The following is a 22995-nucleotide window of genomic DNA, read 5'->3' on the forward strand; positions in this document are numbered from 1 at the left end:
ATCCATAACAACTAACCAGTTAACACCAGGCAGGCAGAGCATTACCTCTGGACTCCGGGGCTCGCCACTGGCAAGCAAAGCCCTATGCTTGTGAGAAGCGCTTGCTCCTTGTGGGCATTCCGAAGTGCCCACCCACTTGGGTGGGACATCCGGTCTGCCGTCAACCTGGGGCCATCTGAACCTGACGGCAGACAGTCCCTAGCAGACTAGGCACAATGTACTGGTAATACTGTGCACTGCGTCCGATAGGAAAACCCCCTTCCCGGCTCAGGCCAGGACCTTCCCCCATACAAATGCAGCCTCTGCCTCAAGAACTGAATAGCACCCTATAAATGACCAGTATCAAGGCATTTACAAAGAGATCCTAGGCCACATCTGATGTGGACCAGGTCTTCGCATTCCACGCAAATCCATTCTTGTCTGATGTGATGACCCCCTTTTACACTCACTGAAATTGCTATCTGTTTGTTCAGCTTACCATCCAGTGTCCCCAGAGCTGAGCATGCTGGAACCGGCAATGAAGGTTGACTTCAGACCACATGCCCTCATTCCGGGCATAAGTCCCAAGATGAGAGCGATGTCGTTCATAGTGTTGTCAATTAGAAGCCAGCCGGGAATGTTGCTTCCCAGGTGTATGATGAGTACCTCAGGTGGGATGATCTGACCAGCAGTTGTTGCAGAAGTGGGATTAGCTGATCCCAACTCATTCCTCTTTTGCCCAACCATCACGTCGCTTGGCGCTAAACCAAATGTACGCCAAGAGCACTTTTCTTTGCTCGGTGCTCTGCCCAAAACTCGAATGAGTACCCCATAATCCACACCATTCTTCATTGTTGATGAAAACCTGAAACACAAAATTGTCAACCTGGCCATATGTAGTGCCTGAATCCATTGAGCTAGATTACTAGGTATGTAACATAGTAACTTAGAATGACAGCAGAAAAAGACCAAAATGGTCCATCTAGTCTGCCCAGCAAGCTTCCCAAGGTAGTAAGTGCTGCTCCGTGAAGGTTATCCCCATGTTTCTGTAAAGGGTAGTAACTGCCGTTCCGTGCCGGTTAAGCTTTTTTATTTATTCCCATCCTCTAGCTTTAGGGATCCACAGTATTTATCCAAAGCCCCTTTGAAATCCTTCACAGTTTTAGTCTTCACCACTTCCCTCCGGAAGGGCATTCCAGGCATCCACCACCCTCTCAGTGAAGAAATATTTCCTGACATTGGTTCTAAGTCTTCCTCCCTGAGTTTCAAATTGTGACCCCCTAGTTCTACTACATTGTTTCCAATGGAAGAGGTTTGTTGATGACCATGGATCATTAAAACCTTTCAATTATCTGAAGGTCTGTATCATATCACCCCTGCTCCTCCTCCTCCTCCAGGGTATACATATTCAGGTTCTTCAACCTCTCCTCATAAGTCATTCGATGGAGACCACCCACCATTTTGGTCGCCCCTCTCTGGACCACCTCCATCCTGTCTGTCACCTTTGAGATATGGTCTCCAGAACTGAATACAGAACTCCAGGTGAGGCCTCACCAAGAACTTGTACAAGGGGATTATCACTTCCCTTTTCTTACTAGATATTTCTCTCTCTCTATGCAGCCTAGCATTCTTCTGGCTTTGGCTATCACCGTGTCACACTGCTTCGACTTCAGGAGGTTAGACACTATCACCCCAAGGTCTCTCTCCTGCTGTGCACATCAGCCCTTCACCCCTCAATGCATATAGTTCTTTCGGATCACCACACCCCAGATGCATGACTCTGCATTTCTTGGCATTGAATCCTAGTTGTCATATCTTCGACCACTCTTCCAGCTTCCTTAAATCCCGTCTCATTCTTTATACTCCTTCCAGCATGTCCACTCTTGTGCAGATCTTAGTATCATCCGCAAATAGACAAACTTTACCTTCTATCCCTTCCACAATGTTGCTCACAAAGATGTTGAACAGAACTGGTTCCAACATTAATCCCTGTGGCACTCCACTTAACACCATTCTCTCTTCAGAGTAGGTTCCATTTACCATCACCCATTGTCTTCTATCTGTCAAACAGTTTGTAATCCACGTCAACACCTTGGAGCTGACTCCAAAGCTTCTCATTTTGTTCTGTGGGGCCCGTAAGAAAAGCTTTACTAAAATCCAAGTAAATTACATTGAGTGCTCTTCCCTGATCCAGTTCTCTAGTCACCCAATCAAAGAAAGCAATTTGATTTGTCTGACAGCACCTTCCCCAAGTGAATCCATGCTGCTTCTGATCAAGCAACTCACCGTATTGTAGATAGTTCACTATCCTTTCCTTCAGCAGTCTCCATTCATTTTCCCACCACCGAGGTGAAGCTAACCAGCCTGTAGTTTCCAGCCTTTTCTCTGCTCCCACTCTTGTGAAGCGGGACCACCACCGCTCTTCTCCAGTCACTAGGCACTACACCCTTCTGCAGGGATCTATTGAACAGGTCACACAGTGGACCTGCCAGCACATCTCTGAGTTCCCTCAGTATTCTGGGGTGAACCTCATCAGGTCCCATGGCTTTGTCCACTTTCAGTTTTCTTAGCTCTTTCCATACATTATCTTCCGTATATGGAGTTTCATCTTTTCCACCCCCTTCTACAGTCTTGATAACAAGTGACAGTCCTTCTCCAGGGTCTTCCTTAGAGAACACTGAACTGAAGTATTTGTTTAATATTTCTGCTAATTCATCTCTCTCCACCCATTGATCCTTATCCCCTTTCAATTTCACTATACTACTATGTAGCTTTCTCCTTTGTCTGATATATCTGAAAAATGTTTTGTCACCTCGCTTTATCTCCTTGGTAATCCTTTCCTCAGCCTGACCTTTTGCTGTCTTGATTACTTTTTTCATCTCACTCAGTTACGCCAGATAATCCTCCCTGTGTTCTACTTTTTGGGATTCTTTATATTTCTTAAAAGCTGCTTTTTTTGCTTTTATTACATCAGCCACCTCCTTTGTGAACCAGATTGGATTCTTATTTCTCTTACTTTTCTAACATAAAGATTTGTTGCTTTTGTAATTGCTTCTTTTAATTTGGCCCACTGTTGTTTGACCTCTCCCATTTTCTCCCAGTCTTCAAGTTCTACCTCCAGATATTTCCCCATTTCTACAGTCTGTTTTTTTGAAGTTCAAAACTCGGGTCTTTGTGACACTTCTCCAGATCCTATTTACAATATCAAACCATACTGTTTGATGATCACTGGTGCTGAGGATATTAGAGACATTAGCCCCATTAGTGAGCACTAGGTCAAGTAAAACTCCCTCCCTTGTGGGTTCCATTACCATTTGTTTGAACAGAGCGCCTTGCAGGGCATCCACTATCTCTCTACTTCTGTTAGATTCTGCAGAAGGCATTCTCCAGTCCATATCCGGCAGATTAAAGTCACCAACAATCAACACTTCCCCCTTCTTTCCCATCTTTATAATGTCTTTGATCCGATCTCTGTCTAGTTCTTCCTTTTGTGTTGGAGGCCTGTACACCACTCCAGTAAAAATGGATGTACAGTTATCTTTTTTTAGGATGGCCCATAATGCCTCTTCTCTACCCCACTTTCCTTGCAGTTCAGTTGCTTGGATATTATTTTTGACATAAAGTGCTACTCCTCCCCCTTTTTTGTCCTTTCTGTCATTCTTTAACAAGTTATAGCCTGGTATGGCCGTATCCTAGTCATGAGAATCCGTGAACCATGTCTCCGTGACAGCAACAGCATCCAAGTCTGCCTCTACCATTAAGGCCTGCAGGTCTGGGATATTATTGCTCAAACTGCGAGCATTTGTAGTCAAAGCTTTCCAATTTTTCTTCCTTGCTATGTTGCACATCCTAGGAACCTTTTCTGTTTTTTTTTTGAGCTGATTGATTTTGTTATTTTCACTTCGCATGTCCATCACAGGTCTTATTCTGCCAGAACCTACTGTTATCCAATTGATTCTGGGTTTTTGAATCCTGGATGTCTGATAACTCTATGGGAGTGGAGGTTGAGGTACAGGGTGCTGTAAACTTGGGGAAGATAGGTGCCTGATTGTCACATGTCTAGTTCTACTAGAGCTATTTCTAGTGACTAGAGGTGCTGTTTGACCTCCTAATATAAGTTAGGTAAGCTGGGGATCGCTACCTGCCAATGCAATGAATTTGTCACCCTGGGAAAACCAGACTTGAGCGTATTAGATGCCGTACCAAATCTGAACGAATGCAACCCAAACTGCTCTCCTGTATCCCAGCCATATACACAGTGTGCTCCTAAGTATGGTGCTAAACTGGTATCTATTCAGAGGGAGTAAGTCTGAATGCAGTAGGAACTGCACCCCACCCCTATTAGCAGTGTAGCATGCAGCATTCATCACCTGGCACATGGGCAGTCCCTGCACCACAGCCAGGGTGATTGCCGTACCAGAAGCCATCTGATCTGCCTTTGACCTCCTGATTCTGAGCATCAGCCTACCATTGCACACTGAAACATCAGACGAATGCAAGCCATAGCTAGCATGGCTGCAGCTTGCTCCAACCACTAGCTCACTCACTCTGAGTGCCCCAAAGAACACAATGGTGAAAGTGGCATAAAATAAAGCTAGTTCAAATGCATGCAATACTACCGCTGGGAAGGTATGCCATAGCTGCAGGTGGTGATCATGTAGAATTGACCTTTGTCATCAGGGGCCACTGGCTTGGATCTAGCCCAACCCGCCAGAATTCTCCTGATGGTGAAGTCCTTAACTGGGTTGGCTAATTCTGCATCCTAGTGAAAAAGGTGAAGCCCACTAGATTAGCTTGCACCATGCCCCTGGAAGGTATATCTCACCAGGCCTGCATCACATGTTCCACTATCCAGAGAGATGGCATGAGGCCCTGCAGCCAGTCTGAGCTGCCCAGATATTTCATTACTGCATTGTAGTCCCTCATGTAGGAGCAACTGATGGATGATGCATCGGATTGGGGCAGAGCTAAAGTGCATCCTTACTCTAGTGGTCCAAAGGTGTTTCTGCACAGATGTTCCCAATTCCTCAGTATGCGGTGCTAGCCTCTAGAACACTTCTTGCTTACAATGAGAAAGAAAGTCAGTGATCTCGTTGCGCAATCCGGGAATATGCTGTGCTCATGCTACCATGTTTAACTGCAAACACTTTAAGACCATCTCTCTCAACAGTTTGGACGAAGGAACCCATTTGGCGGATTGGAGTTTGAAGACTTGGACCATGGCAAGGTTGTCACACCAGAATACCATTCTTCTGTTGGCTGAGTGCTTGCCCCAAATATGCAGCGATACCACAACTGAGAACAATTCCAGGAAGGTGATATTTGAGGTGACACCCTGACTGTGTCCATTCCATTGGCCACTTTTCCACACACCAGGATCTGAGAACAGTTGCACAGCTGCACTGGCCACCAGCAGGGACAGCCAGACTACTGTGCCATTAGTTGGCCAAGAATCATTCACACATCTCAAAATACTCATATATCGAGTGTGTGACCCTTATCCTGTGATGCCTCTTCCTAACTGCCATGGACGCCAGGATCAAAATGTGAAGGAATGCTCATTCCACATGGATATGACCCTGCATTCAAATGATAAACTGCTGATGAGGGACTATGCATATGCCAGGGTAATCTTGCGGCCCTGGCCCGTGCTGCAGACCAGCAAGGACAGCTGCTGAAATTTGGGTAGAGTCCAACTTGATGCCAAGAAATGTAAAAAATGAGATCAGAGGAGTCCCCAGGGGATCTGTTGCAGGCAACCAGAGGCCCCCTTGGGGATCAGGCCATGGGGTTTGAGTGGTCAACCATGACCCGGGAGCAGGGGTACCCCCGAACTGCCAGCTCTGCAACAGGATGCTAGGGTAGAGATAAGGTGAGCCAGTGCATGTCCAGGCTTGCCATCAGAGGGCATGGACTCAACAGGCCTCCAAGAAGGGGCCTGTCCCCGGGCAGCATCAGATAGAGGGGGACTGGGTAACTGGGCTCCCCCAGCTGGGTAACACCCACCCCCAATAAGGTGAAACTGCTGGGGTGGGTTGAGGCAAAATATCCAGGCATCCAACCAGCCGGCTGCTGGGGCAGAGAGTTGCTGCTGACGCCTGCTGCATCAAACTCCCCGTAGAGCTGGCCAAGTCTGACTACGCCGCCGCCCCTCTCCCCCCCATGGCTACGCTGTCTGCAGGGACATAGGATACACCATTGCCTCTTCCCCAGTGGCCTCTGCACCCCTCCTGCCCCTTGCCCCTTCCAAAGGGAGCTGGGGACCACATACTCTGACTTCTCAGTGGGTGGTGCAGCACTAGCACCCCCACCCCCTCCCCCTCACTAGGGATGAATGACAAGCCTGAACTGCAGACATACGGCCACAGCCTCTGGACATAGCTATAGTGGCTCATGTTAAACACCAAAGGAGGCTGGGATGGCAGTAATTAACTCCTAAGCCCTGTACGCCACTGGCATTTTTTTTTATTGTCAATTGGAGGAACCAATTGCTGCCAATTGTAGCCGGGATATTGCGTTGCCAGCAGCCAATGGGGAACCACACTCATCAGATTGGAAGAGCAGCAGAATGAGGCAACAACTTGTAGCTCAGGGAGTAAGAACAATAGGAACTACTTAGGATCAACATCCCACAGCTCATCCTCCCCGTGTGGCAGGATCTACCCCTCAGCCTGCCCACATCTTTCAAACCCCCAATGCCACCCCTGCACCACCCTAACTCTCTCAGGACCTCCCCGTACTGCCCTGATTTCTCCCCATCCCTTTTTTTACCTCCCTCATACTCCTGGCATCACAGCGCTGTCATCACCACGACAGTGGTATGCCATGACCACATTGATATAATACTACCAATGAGGGAGACCCGGGACCGCAACTCCAAAGCCCTATGTCACATCCCCACATGGTAGGTGCATGGACTGACTCCCCCCCCCCACCCCCGGGCTCAGGGCAAACCACCAAGATATAAGTGGCATCCACGCACAGGCCCAGCACCACATCTAATTTTCGCTAGCACAGACTATTGTAACACACTTTTCCTAGGATTACCATATACAACACTCAGACCACTACAAATACTACAGAACTCAGCTGCCAGAATACTTACTGGTAAAAGCAGAAGGGATCATATCACTCAAACACTTGCCGAATTATACTGGCTGCCAATAGAACAAAGAGTGCAATTTAAAACGCTATGCACAATTCATAAACTAATCAATGACGAAAATGCTGACTGGCTAAAGACCGCACTGCGATTGCATGTCCCCCAGAGAAATCTCAGATCAGCCAATAAAGCTCTACTAACCATTCCCTCGGTCAAAACAGCAAAACTGACCCAAGTTAGAGAGAGAGCACTATCCTTAGCGGGTCCAATATTATGGAATACAATGCCACTCGAAATAAGATTGATGAAAGATTTAAAATTCTTCAAAAAAAAGTTTGAAAACTTGGCTCTTCAAAAAAAAGCCTTTCACAATGAGGTCAATGAATAAGAACACCTACTCAACAGCTGAAAGTCACCTAAAAGCGTAACTGCTTTCTTTACTATTTTTATCATGATTAAGTATTAATTTAAGAGAAAAACAGTATAAAACGTATATGATTATCCAATGAATCATATAAATGGAAATTCCAATGCACTGTCCATATAGAATAGATTATTGAAACATGTAGCCGAAAAATTGATTGGCATCCCCTAGATAAATGTACAAACCAAACTTATATACGTGCCTAATTGTAAACCGTTGTGATGGTGTATTACTAAACGACGGTATAGAAAAGTTTTTAAATAAATAAATCTACATGTTAGTTGATGTCTGGAGGAATCTCCCATGTAGCCTGCCCCTTTTTCTTTCTCTCTTATCCTTTTCACCTTACTAAGGCCCTGATTTACTAAGCTTTTCTTAGACACAAGGAGAGTAATTTTCAAAAGGACTTCTGTGGTTAAAACAATGTGTCCTTTTACAGAACTGCATGCCCAATATGAGATTTTGCATGTTTGTGCATAAATTTACCTGGACTGAGTGGAGGCATCCTGGGATTGGGGTTCAGAGGGCTTTAGATTTGCACGTCCATTTTTGGATTTTAAAAAATCTGTGCGTAAAATACCAAGAAAAATTTCTTCGCACATAACAGCGCTTGTAACTTGGGACAGGGTAGATTTATTTTCAAAGCGGACTTATGTGCATAAGTTTTCTCTGAAAATTGATGTAACTTACATGCGTTTTGTCAACTTTCTTTTGCGAGCTGTTTGAGAATTATATGCTGAATGGGAGAAAGTTCTTAGTAAATCAAGCCCTAAATCCATACCAATCTGAGCTTCATTTGAACCAGTGTCCTATAACACTATGACAACTCTTCTCAGCTGTCTAGTCCTCACCAGGACTGACATTAAATGTCCTTTCAGAGGGAAATATTGCATTTGGATACAAAAATTGGCTTGTTAAGGGCTTTTCACTTTTTTTTTTTACTTCTTTTCAAGAACTTTACAAATTTTCTGAACATTAACATCTTCGAAGTGAGACATTTCTAGAGAATTAAAGCCTTATGATTTAGTGAAAAAAATAGCTTTTTTTCTATCTTTTTATTATTGTGCAATGATTATTGGTAAAGTTAATAATTATAGGGAAAGGTGCATCATATTCTTGATAAATACTGTCATGTGACACGTAGCTCAGATGAACAGTATTAAGAGCTGAGCATGGTTTGTTGTGTTCAAGCAAAAGCTGTGAAGGTGTAAATAGTATATTTATGTATCTCTTGCCTCTGGACTATTTTCTTTTAAGGGCATCTTTGGCTGGGAAACAAAAAAAAATGTTGCTTAATGAAAGTTTAACTTGAAATGGCTAAATTTGAAAATGGTAACAAAGCAAAAAAATGTTTTGGGGAACAACATTTCAATTTGTCATTAATAAGATTTGTTATAAAGAGAGGTCACTGTACTATAATGTCTCTTAGATTTTTTTCTCTAATAAATATTTGTTTCCACTGGATCTTTGTCAAGGCCATTTACATAGATTAAAACAGCAGTGGTCTAAAGGTTTAGTTTGAGATCTATCACTTAATATTCCTTCTCTGAGGTCTACAATAGCTTTCCTTTTCACAAAGGGGCGGATTTTAAGAGCCCTGCTCGCCTAAATCCGCCCAAATCCGGGCGGATTTAGGCGAGCAGGGCCCTGCGCGCCGGTAGGCCTATTTTAGATAGGCCTACCGGCGCGCGCAGAGCCCCGGGACTCACATAAGTCCCGGGGTTTGGCGAGGGGGCGTGTCGGGGGCGGGCCCAGTCGGCGCGGCGTTTTGGGGGCATGTCGGCAGCGTTTCGGGGGTGGGCCCGGGGGCATGGTTACGGCCCGGGGCGGTCCGGGGGCGTGGCCGCGCCCTCCGTACCCGCCCCCAGGTCGCGTCCCGGCGCGCAAGAGGCCCGCTGGCACGCGGGGATTTACGCCTCCCTCTGGGAGGCGTAAATCCCCCGACAAAGGTAAGGGGGGGTTTAGACAGGGCCAGGCGGGTGGGTTAGGTAGAGGAAGGGAGGGGAAGGTGAGGGGAAGGCGTTAGAGGATTCCCTCCGAGGCCGCTCCGATTTCGGAGCGGCCTCGGAGGGAATGGGGGTAGGCTGCGCGGCTCGGCGCGCACCGGCTATACGAAATTGATAGCCTTGCGCTCGCCAATCCAGGATTTTAGCGGATATGCGCGGCTACGCGCGTATCTACTAAAATCCCACGTACTTTTGCTTGCGCCTGATGCGCCAGCAAAAGTAGGCCTATTCGCGGTATTTGAAAATCTACCCCAAAGAGTAGGCTGGCTTCCATCCTACAACTGAGTGAACTGACAGTACAAACTTTTTGCATAAGTCAATATGCCATGTATGGGGTTCCTTTTACTGATTCTGGGTCTGTATAGCAGATGTGGAATAGCAGCGCTGTCAAACACAGTAGCACCTGGCATATTAGCTTATTATGAACACTGGCTGAATTTCATGGTAGATTTATTTTCATTTGCTGTATAGAGAAGTACTTCCCTGACCATAGCAGAAAAGCTTAGCAAAGAAATACTGGTTGGAAGGTCAATCATTCCAACAATTTGATTGGTCAAAACTCCATGATGTAGAACTATGAACAAAGTGAATGATGCTGGACAAATTCTCATAGGCTGTCCCCTATCTTCATTTGATTTCATCTATATCACACTGTACAATTAATTCTGTGTCTTGTCCAATTGTCTCATTGTTTAGAATGTGTGTGTAATGCATTGTATAAAATACTTTTGCATGGAATTAAAGTTACCACTCGATGTTGAGGATAATCTCTTAAGGATAGTAATAAAATACAACTTTCTTTATTTTAAAGCATATTGTCATGTGAAGCAGTAGAGATTGTGCACGATTGTTTAACTTCCTAACATCAGGTGCATATAGCCTGGTTTACTGAAGCTTTCCTTCATGTTTTTTGCATGTGGTAAAATGTAAGCACTTTAAACCAAATATTGTTTATGCATTAATAACCAAGGAATATTCTAGAGGAGCAGGATTTCTTCTCAGACAATTATCTGATAGTCCAAAAATATAATGAACTAATCCATATTTAGGGTATTTGTTCAAGGGATATGTATTTATACACTTCTAGTAAGATTAAGCATTGTGGTGATAATGAATCAAATCCTTCTGTAGTCAACATTGAGTAGTTACTAATAACTAGTGTTTCCTCTGCATCATTTACATTGATCACAAAATAGCATTAAAAGAAAATGATTATAACTTTAGTATAAGTGGCGAGTAAGAGACAGCTTTGATGGGGGTGATAGAATCCTTTTATGATGCACAGTATGCTATAAATGTTTATTTTCATGCTGTGTGTTTCATATCTAATAGAGGGTACACAGCATGACTGTTTTATACTGTGCTTATATAGGAGACATTTGGGGTTTAAATGGGAAAAGGAAAGGGCATGAGAAGTTTTTCAGGCCACATGGACCTCCAGCAGCTGCTAATTTTGTAGTTTATCCACTAAAATTTTTATAGCATGTTTTCTGTTCTGTAAATGTTATAAGGCACCTTGGACAGAGAGTCCTTCCCCCAAAAAGTAAATAGTTATATGATTAATAAGCACTTTATCCTTGGAATATTATAGGAGGTTGATGGGGTAGATAAGTGTAAAACGATATTGCTTGCATTGGGCATGCTCTAAAAATAGTTTTGTTTGTAAGGAATGAAATATGCCTATATCTAACTAAAGGTTAGATAGCATGAGGACCTGCAGAGATGTGCATTTCTTTTCCATAATTCTTCATGCATCTCCTTCCTCGTCTCTTTCATTGGAACACTATTACATGATCCCTACTTTTGTTTCTGAAATACTAGTGCTGAGTCTTTCATAACTGGCTGCTGAAGAAGTCCTAGCTCTAGAAAACAATGGTTATGGACAACTCTACAGTCAAGTACACTAAAGAGTGCGTTTAGCAGTTCCTGGATTCAATTTATGGACATCTTCCTTATGTTGATATGCTGTAATGATCTTTATTTACTCCCAACTGGGATAAATTCCAAATCAGGAAGTGGCAAACAGCATTAATGCATTGCTGCCAAAACTTGTTTGCATTTCTTAGCAAAACTGGATTTTATAAATTAGTTTTCAAAAATTATAAAAGTGAAGTAAACCATGCAGACTTGTACATTAATGCCACCTTTTCACAAGTATGTGTTAGCTGATCTGTTTCCCTTAGATCAGAAGCAATCCTCTCTTACTTCACAATACAAAGAATTTTAAAGCACAGTACTACACTTTTCTTTTCAATTTATATTTCCCCTAATGTTTCTTCAGATTCCTCAGCATGCTGCTTTTCCATATGCTTCTTGGCTCTGGTACCTGGACGGACACCTGAGGGTACCCCAGATATACTGCTTACCACTCCTGGAATTAGCAACCATAATCCATCAACTTTTAGTGACTCCGTTGTACTTCAGCACTGTATTTGAATCCAGAGAAAAATAACAAAGACTTTCCTTTGCTTACCACTTTAAGATCTAAAAATCTACTGATTCTTTACAGTGGTACGTCTCCTCCACGCTAGTGCCATGTGGTATGGGCCACATTCTTCAGGAATTGTGAACAGTGTATGCTTACACCCAGCCTCCTAAATGCTCAGCGATTCTACCTTTTTTTCACACCTACAACTTGGGGCAAGATTGAATCCAAACATAGTCTTCTGCTCTCAGATCTTCTAATTCCCTTCATCTTGAAAGTAACCATCCTCGAATCAAGGCAGTCACCCTTTCCCCCACATTATTTGCCTGAATAGACTTCAATGATGTCATCCTCATTGCTGTCACAATTGCTTCATTACAGCTATAAAATTTCACCTTTCTGTCTAAAGCCTGAAAAAAATATTTTGCCTCATTAGTGAACCAATGGGTAAGAAGGTCTGTATTCTGGTGGTATTACATGTACTCTGTAAAAAGTGTAAGTGTCCTGATACATTAAAGAAACCTGTGTTTTCTTAATAAAGGAGTTGTGGCTGGCATTTGATCACTTAAAATACAGTAAAAAATTGCAGTGTGGATTAGAAACATAATTATTTTCAAACAGGTATAGTCTAGTTTTTCTGACATTTTCTGGCATGTGGGCAAGGGGAGAAATTCACTATGCCTCTGATAAATTAACACTAGAGGGCCTATGCAATAAAATTCATGATGGGAATGTTTTTAACATGCATGTCAGTAAATAAGGCATTTGACATGCAATACAATAAATGTAACCAACTGTAAGCTAAAAGAAAAACCTCACTGTCGATGACATGAGGATAGTGTTTGCATGAACGCTAACTCATAAAGTGTGGTGTCTGTGTGCTGTATCTCGAAATTCCCAATACTAACGGGCCCAAAATGAAAGGGTTGGTTAGCACAAGGGATTTTTTTCTTCTCCCTCCCCCCCCCCCATCTCCAAATCCTGCAAATAACAAGCTGCCCAAGGGATATGTACTAGGAATGTTGAAGTTTAACATTTTCATAAATGATCTAAAAAGGGGAACTGAATGAAATGATCTGATTTGCAGATGGCACAAAATTATTCAGAGTAGTTAAAATATGAGCAGATTGTAAGGTACTGTAGGGGAGGGCCTTGCAAGACTCTGGGACTGGGCTACTAAATAGCAGATGACATTTAATGTGGACAAGTGTAAAGTGATGTGCAAGGGAAAAATAATTCCAATTATATAGATATAAAATGCCGGATTCCATATTAGGAGATACAACCCAGAAAAAGGTCCTTTGGAGTCCTTGTGGACAGTACATTGAAATTGTCAGCTCAGTGTGTAGTGGCTGCCAAATAGGAATTATTCAGAAAGGAATAGAAAACAAAACTGTGACCATAATGCCTCTGTATAGATCTGTGGTGCAACTGCAGCTTCAGTGTTGTATGCAGTTTTGGTTGATCCATCTCACATATGATAAAGTAGAATTAAAAAAAAGTACAGAGAAGGGCAACAACAATGAAAAAGAGGATAGAACAGCTCCCTTTTGAAGAAAAGCTAAACAGGCTAGGGCTCTTCAACTTGGAGAAGGGGATGACATAAAATCATGAGTGAAGTGGGGACCAGGTAAATAGGTTTGGTTGTTTATCCTTTCAAGCAGTACTAATACCAGGGTTCACTCCATAAAGCTTACAGGTAGCAGTTTTAAAACAAACTGGAGATGATATATTTTCACTCAGTGCATAGTCAAGCTGTGGAATTTTGACAGATGATGTAGGCAAGGCATCTAGCATACCTGGGTTTAGATAACATCCTGGTGGAAAAGTCTATAAACCATTAATTATCTAGTTAGACTTGGGAAACCCATTGAATATCCTTGGGAATGAGCAACAAGAAAGGGATCTACTCTTTGGGACCTGCCTGGTGCTCATGATTCAGTTTGGCCACGACCTGAGACAGGATGCTGGGCTCAATGGACATTTGGCTCACAAGACTACCAAGGAAGTTCCTACCCCACCCCCACTCCTCCAGAATAAGGTTCTACCATTTCAGAAGGTCTGGATGTTCCTGGCCAGGAGGGACATCAGAGCCCTCCTGCCTGCTCTGTCACAACTTTTAAAAGATGATGCTAAGAGATACTTCACCACTATTTCAGCGGCTGCAGTAAAATTAAGCAGGAGGGCTCCAACTGTCCCTCCTGTCCATGAAAGTCCAGATCTCCTGAAATGGTAGGACCTCATGGCAGATGGGGAGTTAAGGTTTTAAGCAAGGAGGGTTTGAGAGAATGGTGGTTCTTTAGGGGCTTAATTGGAGCTATGATAGGACGTTTGGTTACTCGGGTAGTGAGGTCTTTTTGTGATTCTGCTTACGGGAGAGGGCTGATGGTGTTTGGAGTGGAGGATCAGGGAGGGGGAGAAGACAATCCCTCATACTAACCAACCCTCTCATTTTGAGCCAGTTAAACAGGGGATTAGGACATGGCTAGGCACATTTTAGGCCTTAGCATGCAAGGTAAAAATATAACACCTATTCCAAATTAGGTGTTACAATTTGGGCCTTAGTGAATCCTTTGTGAATAGCGTGTGGAGAAGAGCATACAATGCTATTTACAATGCACATGCTAAAGCCTCATTTGCATGTGACATTTTTTTCATTTATATTCAAGGAGATGCTAATTTTAGCTCAAATTAGTTTAGTGTGCAAATTAAGCTGTCACTGCATAGCATGTTATTTGTAGCACAAACTTTTAATGGTCTTAGCATGCACACTAACAATTATTGCATAGGTCCCTTGGTTTTCAGTGAAACATGGATGATTTCCATTTTAGTATGGCAATTATCTTGTGCAGGCTTTGTTTTTGCAACAGGAAATTATAACTGATCCAGCCACTGTGCCATGTATTTATAGTATGTATATTCAACCAGAAACCTAACTCCATGGACAAAAGAGCCAAATAAAAGTCCTCAAGCCATGTTAAGGAGGTAGTTTGTGGAGTATATTCCCTTTTGGAACAGAAGAAGTTGGCCCCTGGGTTCTTTTACATATCCCAAATAAAGTACAAAAAACATTTGGGGTAATTTTCAAAAGGGATTGCACGCATAAAACTGGGTTTTATACATGCAAATGCACTTTACCTGTGTAAAGGGCTTTTGAAAATTGCTATGACAGCATGTTACATTTACACGCGTACCTCCTTAATTTTCAGTTGGAAGTCCTTTGGCAGTCCCATGTCTATATTATAAAAATGATTTTTATTTTTGCTGTACATAGGAAATCATTGCAGATAAAAGCACAAGGCCCATTTAGTCTGCTTGTTCCTCATGCAAGGCCACAGATCCTGATTTCAGGCTTTACCCTCACATCAAAGGATCACCCGAGCTTATTCCAGGCTTCCTTGAATTCAGTGTTTCGGTCACTGCTAGAAGGCTGTTCCATATATCCACTGCTCGTTAAGGGCATGTGATCTGACTGCAGTGAGGTTCCTGTGTAGTAAGGACATTTTAAAGTATCTAAGAATATTACCAATACATAAGTATAAATGCTGTAATTTAATTGTCCTGCTGTTAACATGGCATAGGTTAACAGAAATTCTGTTATATCGAAGGGGGGGAAGTTGTAAAACCCTATTGTTATAAAACTGAGCTTGTATGATTTGTTGATGTTGAGCAGTTGGGATGTTGCATAACACGTGAGGTCACTGTTGCTTTAAACAAGATAAGAAGAAAGACATCGAGACAAGCTAGCTTTGCAAAATTCTGTGGCATACAGTTCAAATGTAACCATGAAGGTTTTGCTCTTAACATTTGCCAGCAAAATACTTGAAATGTTTTTTTTTTATTTTTTACCCAGCACTTTTTTCCTGCTCTTTTTGGACATCCAGCTCAATTAGAACTGACTTCTACTGGGTTATGGCAACATGAACCTTCATTTGCAAGTACCCAAGGTTTATTCCCCATGTTTTATATCCTTCTGTCAAACTCACTTGGCCCAGCTGTTGCAGTGACAATCCTGGGGTTCCGGGGGGGGGGGGGGGGGGGGGGGAGGGGGATTCTTCTCAAAATCTGAAGTGTGGCCACTAGGTGTCACCTAATCATGATGACCGGGATCCCTTCCCTCAGGCTGAAAATGCTGTCTCTGCAGCTTTCCCAGCTAGCCTGAGGGAACAGAAGACCGGAGCCTATGAACCCAGGCCGCACAAGCACCGTACGATACGGCTACTGAGCCAACGGGGCTGGTAAACAATATTAAAAAAAAATATATGAAAACTGCCTTTTTTAAATCAGTTCAAAATAAAATAGATTTTTAAATAAGCAATATACATGTACTCTGTCTGCTGCTGTAATTACCATGCCCCCAGTTGGCTAATCAGCCTGCTGTACAGAATTACTCCAAAGGTGCTGCTTATGGAAATGACTTGCTGGCATTAGAAAAGCTGATTGGCTTATGCCAAATTGAATGACATTCTGCAACAATGATGAAGCTGGATTTATTATATTGTCTCCCATTCTATGCCTGTGGGAAGAACTTTTGATAACTCTGTTTCAGTGTTTTAGCCAGCAAGAGACTTGATACAGCAAGTAATCAAACATCTGCCATGTCAAACATCTGGCAGAAAACACAGTGCTTGACATGACTTAGTGTTCATGTGATTAAAAAAAAAGGATCAAGTAATATATTTGTTTTAATTATCACTTTTCTGGGAATTTGTAGGGTTTTCTTTTATCTAATTGCAGAAAATAGGAAAAAATCTATGGTGAACAAAAACCTAAAACAAATAAATGGTACTTCATTTTAGGAAACATTTTAAACATCACATTTATCCACCACAAATCAATTGAAGTAGCAGGCTAAATCATCATCATATACAGTATTTCAAATACCAAACTAAGGGCTTGATTCATAAGGCATTTCTTCCGTTCTGTCTCTATGGGAAAATGCCTTGATGAATCAAGCCCTATATTTTTTGTTTGCACAAATTGCTGCCTTGAAGTAGTTCTGCATTTAATAAGTTCTCCAAACGTTAGACCTGTGTGAGCTCCATGGTCATATAGTACTAAAAGTTAGGGAAATAATTTATAATTAATCAAAAGTAGGGGTCTGGGTCTTGGGAAGAGATCATTCAGCCTCATGCTAGAAAGAGCCACAAACTCTTATCAACATCATTTTGATAGACCCAGAAAAATGGGTGCATGGTGAGGGCGCGCACCCAGGTTTATAGCACTAGAGTGTACAAGCACCCAAAGTATGCAGAAAAATACCTTTGTATGAAAAGGATCCTATAGCACTATATTTTTGTGTCTTATACCAATGTAAGATAGCTCAACTTACTGGACTTTCTGGGGTCAGCTAGCTAGGTTTAAGTTCCCCCTTAATAATTTAATAAATGTTTTGCTTAGCCTTGTTCATATCCCTCTTTTATTTTTGTAGAGGCTTAAAACACATTTGTCGATTCACTCTCTCTCATTCTCTGCTTTTCTCTGCTGTATTTATTTTTTTCATGTACCTCGGCTTGGTTTTTTTTTTATTGTTTTTTTTGGGGGGGTCTGTGTTGCTGAGTTCATCCCCAGTTTTATACAGTTACTGCATTTAGCTTGTTCCTTGTCTTACTTGCAGGTATATCTCCCTGATTGATGGAAGACTCTAATTTTCTTCTCTTTAAACATTTTGTTGCTTTAATGAATTTCTATAAGAGAAGTAAGAACCTTGTGTAAAAAGGATATTTATTCCATTCTTTGTCTGTGGAGAAAAACATATTTGAGTAATGTTCAGCAATGGCCCAGACTTCCTCTAAAATTTTGCCTTCACAACTTTCAAATGTTATCTGGCATACCAGAATCAAACTGACACCTATGCTTCCACCTCCTGGTTTATATATTATAAATGTTTGTGGCCAACATTTCAGGATACATTCCCAAGGTGAAGAGTGTGTGTGTGTGTGTGTGTGTGTATACACACACACACTACACATAATACACACAAATGTATATAACAGAAAGTTACTACTAATATAAAATGAAAATCTGAAGCTAATGGGTTTATATCTGATATATGGCTCCTGAAACTCCATTAGGATTCTGTTCCCTCTATATCTTGCTTTTAATACATTTAATATGCACCAGGGTAACTGATTTTGGTTTTGACTGCAGAATTGTAACAGTAAAGTACATGTACTGTGAATTCCCTGTCATCATTTGATTGTAATGGACAGTGATGTGACATGTATTCACCTGGAAGCCTAAACTACGGAAGCCATCCTAGAGCAAAAGTGTGGGAAGTCTTGCATTTACTAAAGGCCGCTACAGATGACAGATTTGGGTGTTTTTCTGCCACTGAATTCTTCAACACAGAAGAGAATACACCTTCAGCTTCTTGGGATTGGAATAATGCATTTTTTTTGTGTAGGAAATGCAAACAGCAGCAGCTGTACCACGTCTTGTAAAGTTTTTTTGTTATTGTTGTTTTTGCTTCTATCATGTCAAACCCCCTCATCTTTATTCCCCTATCTTTTTTTTACATGATTTGCTGCATATGCCCAGGCATTGCAAGGTAATGATGTGTTAACCTACCTGTTGAACTTTGCATTTTTTTGAATTTATGCCTAAGTTTCAGCATCACTGTTACCAGGGCAACCATGTGAGCAAAATGTTGATTACATGTTTCATGCACCTAAACTACAAATCTGCTCATCCCGTCACAAGTACCTCTTGCAACTTCTTTATCACAAAATTCCTAGCAGAGATTTTATTTCTAATATCTTAACATTCATGTAATGCAATGATAGCTTAGCCATTGCACCGCCTGTCTCTTAAAAGTAATCTATAATGTTACGATTTGCCTCTTCATGTCCAAATTGCGTCAAACTTTTGTTGAAGTATATGCATTTTTTTTTTGTCAGCTGCTTTTGTTCTTGAGTGACTTCATCCCAAAGGTCATGTTTAAATGCTGCTTTCTGAGCTTTTGTAAGCCATGATGTGGGCACTTAATAGCAGCTGCTGCCTCTCCTTCTCGCCCACACCCAACAAGACTATTAATTTGAAGACTGAAGATCCTAGAAACCTATCTTGAAATGTTGTTAAAATGTCCTTTCTCACCAAGATTTCTGTATTTCTTTACTTTGATTTTTCTTTCCTTTAAACTTTACAAGCCTTATTTTTCTTGGTCACTCCCGCTAAGGTTTCTGCCATTGTTCTTTTTCTGTTTGAGCTTTATTGCTTTGTGGTATCGCTAGATTGCTTGCCTTCAGTAGAAACTCACATTTCATAATGCCAGAGGCAAGGCAAACATGAAAAATCTAAGAATAGTGGCAGCTCAGCAATATTTAAATTGCATCCTCAACAATGATTCTACAAACTTTCAGAGACATGGGAATGAAAGTTTGACTGGATTATTTTCTAAAGGGCCCGGCCATGTGCATAAACCCCGGTACGTGCTGAAGTGCCAGGCTTCTCCAAAGGATCTGGATGGAGCCGGCTGGGACCACGCCATTCGACACTGTCCTGGGAACGCACGCGCCAGCAGCCAGTCAACACGCAGAGATTACTTCTGCTCCACAGGAGCAGTAAGTACTAAAATAAAAAATTTGGGGATTGCGTGGTTTGAGGGGCAGGAAAGAGAGGGGAAGAGGGAGGAAGATTAGATAGGAAGGTAGGGATCCCTCCCAGTCCGCTCCTTAATTGGAGCGGACTGGGAGGGATCTGGGGGAGGCCTGATTGTGTCGCCGCGCGTATTTTACGAAAATTTCCCCCTTCCCCCGTGTGCGCCATCCGCACATGCGTGTGGCCATTGGATTTTATAATGTGTGTGCCAGCGCGTTCATGTTATAAAATCGGCGAGTCCATGTGCACGCCGGGAACTGCAAACGCTGCTTTTAAAATCAACCCTTTCTATAGTATGCTATATGGCCAGATTTCGTATAGAAGATGCTTTGGAAGGAATATGTTACTCAGCAATCACATTGTTGTACAGTTCCATTTTCATTTGGAGAGCTTCACTCTGATGCTTAAGACCATTCTGTAATCCTGTATAGGTAATGTTATTTGCCTCTAGGTTTCAAGGTTGGTTCTGTTATACTTTATAGCCTGAAAGATTCTGATAGTCTGTGGTGATGTCTGCAAAATCCATTCAGTTGGTTATTACCTCCTAATTATTGCATTACCAAAATATTAAGAGGCTCTGACACGATATGCTGCATAGTTAGCATGATTTTTGACAATTGAGAACGTTAACAATTGTGTAAGCATTACTATAGAGGTTACATCATACCAAGAATTAATTCCATATCTTTTCTGAATAAAAAGATTTTGTGATAACTTGACTCTTAATTTGTATTTATCTAGTGTTTAGACACCTGTTTACTATTTGATACTTTGCTCTGACCTCTCAATTTATAGCTTACAAATTTTATGTATAAAGTAATTTCAGATTGTTTAGAATTATTTTCTCTGTTCTTTCAACATATTAACATTTTGTGCTCAATTATATGTATGGTACAAGCTATTAGTTCCATAAATATTACATGTACAATATGTGTATTTAAAATGTGTATGGGGGTAAGGGGGGTTTTAATGAAATTCAGTGCATATTTGAGATTGCGCTGCAGCATGTGCTATGCTGCTTGCCTTTCCTGGAATCAGTCCTGTACTTGGCACCTATTTACCCCTCTACAAACATCAGTCTGATTAGCACCTTGGCCAGACTTGCCTGCTAAAGGGCATTACCTCCATCAGCTGAGCACTGGCCTAGATTTTTAAAAGCAAAAAGATTTCTTGCTGTGCTTGCAGCAGCCTGCAGCCTTGCTCCATTTTAAGCTGCCCGACTAAAGCTTTCCCAATTAACCTTTGCATTCATACTGTTTGAGTTTTATTCCAGTCTGTGCAGGAGCATAATCTAAATATTATTAAAACAGACTGTGGCCTCATATATTATGTGACATCTGGAGGCTTCCAATTATCAGTATATTGCCTGCCTACAGTGAAAAGGCAATTATGTTCTCCTGGTAAGGATTGCTGTTGTCGCAGAAGATATGATAACACATTGCAGAATGAGGGCGTGGAACTGCACAGGTAAGATCAAATGTGGATGATGGTGAGCTGTAGTCAGATTTCTGTATTTCATTCCTTTATATACAGTTCCAGCTATTTTCTTGGACCCATCTCCAGTACTTCAGTGCCCATAGATAATGATCTTCAGGCTCCATTCTGCTGTCTCTTGCTCACGATATTCCAGAAAAAAATGCTTTTAAGTGTCCAGTTATTGTGTGTGTTGACATTTCCCATAAGACTGGAATGTATTTAAAAAAAAAAAAAACCCTATTGGGAAAAAAAAAGCATCATCACTGTGAGTTGTTATTGTGAGTGTTAAGAATTGTAATGAAATGTTATATTAAATATTTTTAATCTGTGTATGCTAGTAATATAAATGCACATCAGTAAGAAGACATATATCTTTTTATACATTTGCTACACAGAAGACAAGAATAGCTCCAGTATGGCAACTCGACCTTCTACTGGCAAGATGGAGTGGATCATTCCGTTAATCATTGTCTCTTCCCTGACTTTTGTGTGCCTCATTCTCCTGATTGCTGTGCTGGTTTATTGGAGGTAAGCCTGCTTTCTGAAAATTAAAATGTTTTAAATGTGATCTTCCATTTTTTTTTTTAAGTCTACTGGCAGGTTGGCTGTTTCATTCTACAAATGTTTCACCATGACAGCTTTCTCTTTTAAGGTGTTTGGTTGCACGGAGGCCCTGAACCTAGGATTTTAAATTGTGTGCTACTATGCATTTTAACATATAACAATACAGACTGAGATAGTGAACAAGATTTAAGGCAAGTATCAGACTAAATTATCATTTAATCTTTACCAGATTTCACTCTTACGTGGCGCTACCTCTGGTATAGAGATCATTGACAGTGCAAAAATTTAAGACTGAACGTTGTTTACTAATGTCAATGTTTAACCAGTACAATTGGGGGTTGGATTCCATGTAGGAATTTGATCTGCTGTGGGTAATTGCACATAAAATTGCCACTGGGCAGATTAGATTGGCTGTTTGGTCTTTAGCTGCTGTCATTTACTATGTTAATATGTAACATGTCACATGAAATTTATGATTTTGTAATTTCTTGAAAGCTGCTAATCATATATTCCTTTTCATAAAATGCAAAAGGCCATAGAAATCCTCAGCTGTTTGGTTTTCATGTTACATGTGTAGGAGAGTCAGGAATTAAATTAGGCTTTTCTGAAGTGTTTTTTGATAAGTTCAGTGAGGCCGATATCCAGCCACTATCCTGGGTTTTGTGCCAACTACCGTCTGCTGGAGACATATATCCGGCTAACTTGGCCAAGATATTCAGTGGTGTGGTCACACCACCAAATATACTTGGCTATCTTGTGGTTATCTGGATAACTTTATCCAGCCAACTATATGACAGCCAAATAGCTTTTCTAGACATATCAGGCCAACCAAGCCGGGTAAGGCTGAAAATCAAAACTTATCTGACTAAAGCCTAAATTCATCATTTTGCTTTAAATATAGCAAAAATAGCACCTGAGATTAAAAAAAAAAAAAAAAAAATAGGGGGTGTGTGTGGTTAGGCTAATTTTCCTGGTACCACATAGATATTTTTTTGCAACGTGAGTTTAAATTTATTGCACCTGTGTTATTTTCACATCACATGCTGTGTTACCGACCGAATAGGATTTTAGTGCAATTGGTGGTTTGGGCTGGCTAGAGAGAGAGAGAGACAGCCTCTGTAGAGGCTTACAAGAAAGTTAACTATTTATACCACTATAAGAGGGGCTACTAGTAACTCAGGGTGAGGTTTGTGGGGTGAAGTGGCTTCTGGGGGCAGTTTTACATGCACAGTCATACGTATGAACAGAACAGTTACCATCAGTGAAAATTTAATGTAATTTGGAGAGATGAAAAGTTAAAGAAGAGTAATTTGTACGCTTTACTCTCAATTCTCTACCTACCTTGACTGCAGCTAGGTAGAGAGAACATAGTACATATCTACTTTTCTTTTATCGCTCCAAATCACATTAAGTCTTCACT

At 41.6% G+C, this 22995-nt stretch overlaps 1 protein-coding gene across 3 annotated transcripts in view; it reads left to right on the forward strand.

Annotated features, from left to right (window-relative positions):
* Positions 1-22995, forward strand: part of PTPRG (protein tyrosine phosphatase receptor type G) — a 1221857-nt gene that overhangs the window by 986025 nt on the left and 212837 nt on the right. For all 3 annotated transcript variants that reach the window (XM_029601001.1, XM_029600999.1, XM_029601002.1), the window contains one exon: positions 21407-21539. In XM_029601001.1, coding sequence (XP_029456861.1) covers positions 21407-21539 — 133 coding nt within the window. The remainder of the gene's footprint in view (positions 1-21406; positions 21540-22995) is intronic.

The sequence above is a fragment of the Rhinatrema bivittatum genome, chromosome 4 (assembly GCF_901001135.1).
Source record: "Rhinatrema bivittatum chromosome 4, aRhiBiv1.1, whole genome shotgun sequence".
Taxonomy (NCBI): Eukaryota; Metazoa; Chordata; class Amphibia; order Gymnophiona; family Rhinatrematidae; genus Rhinatrema; species Rhinatrema bivittatum.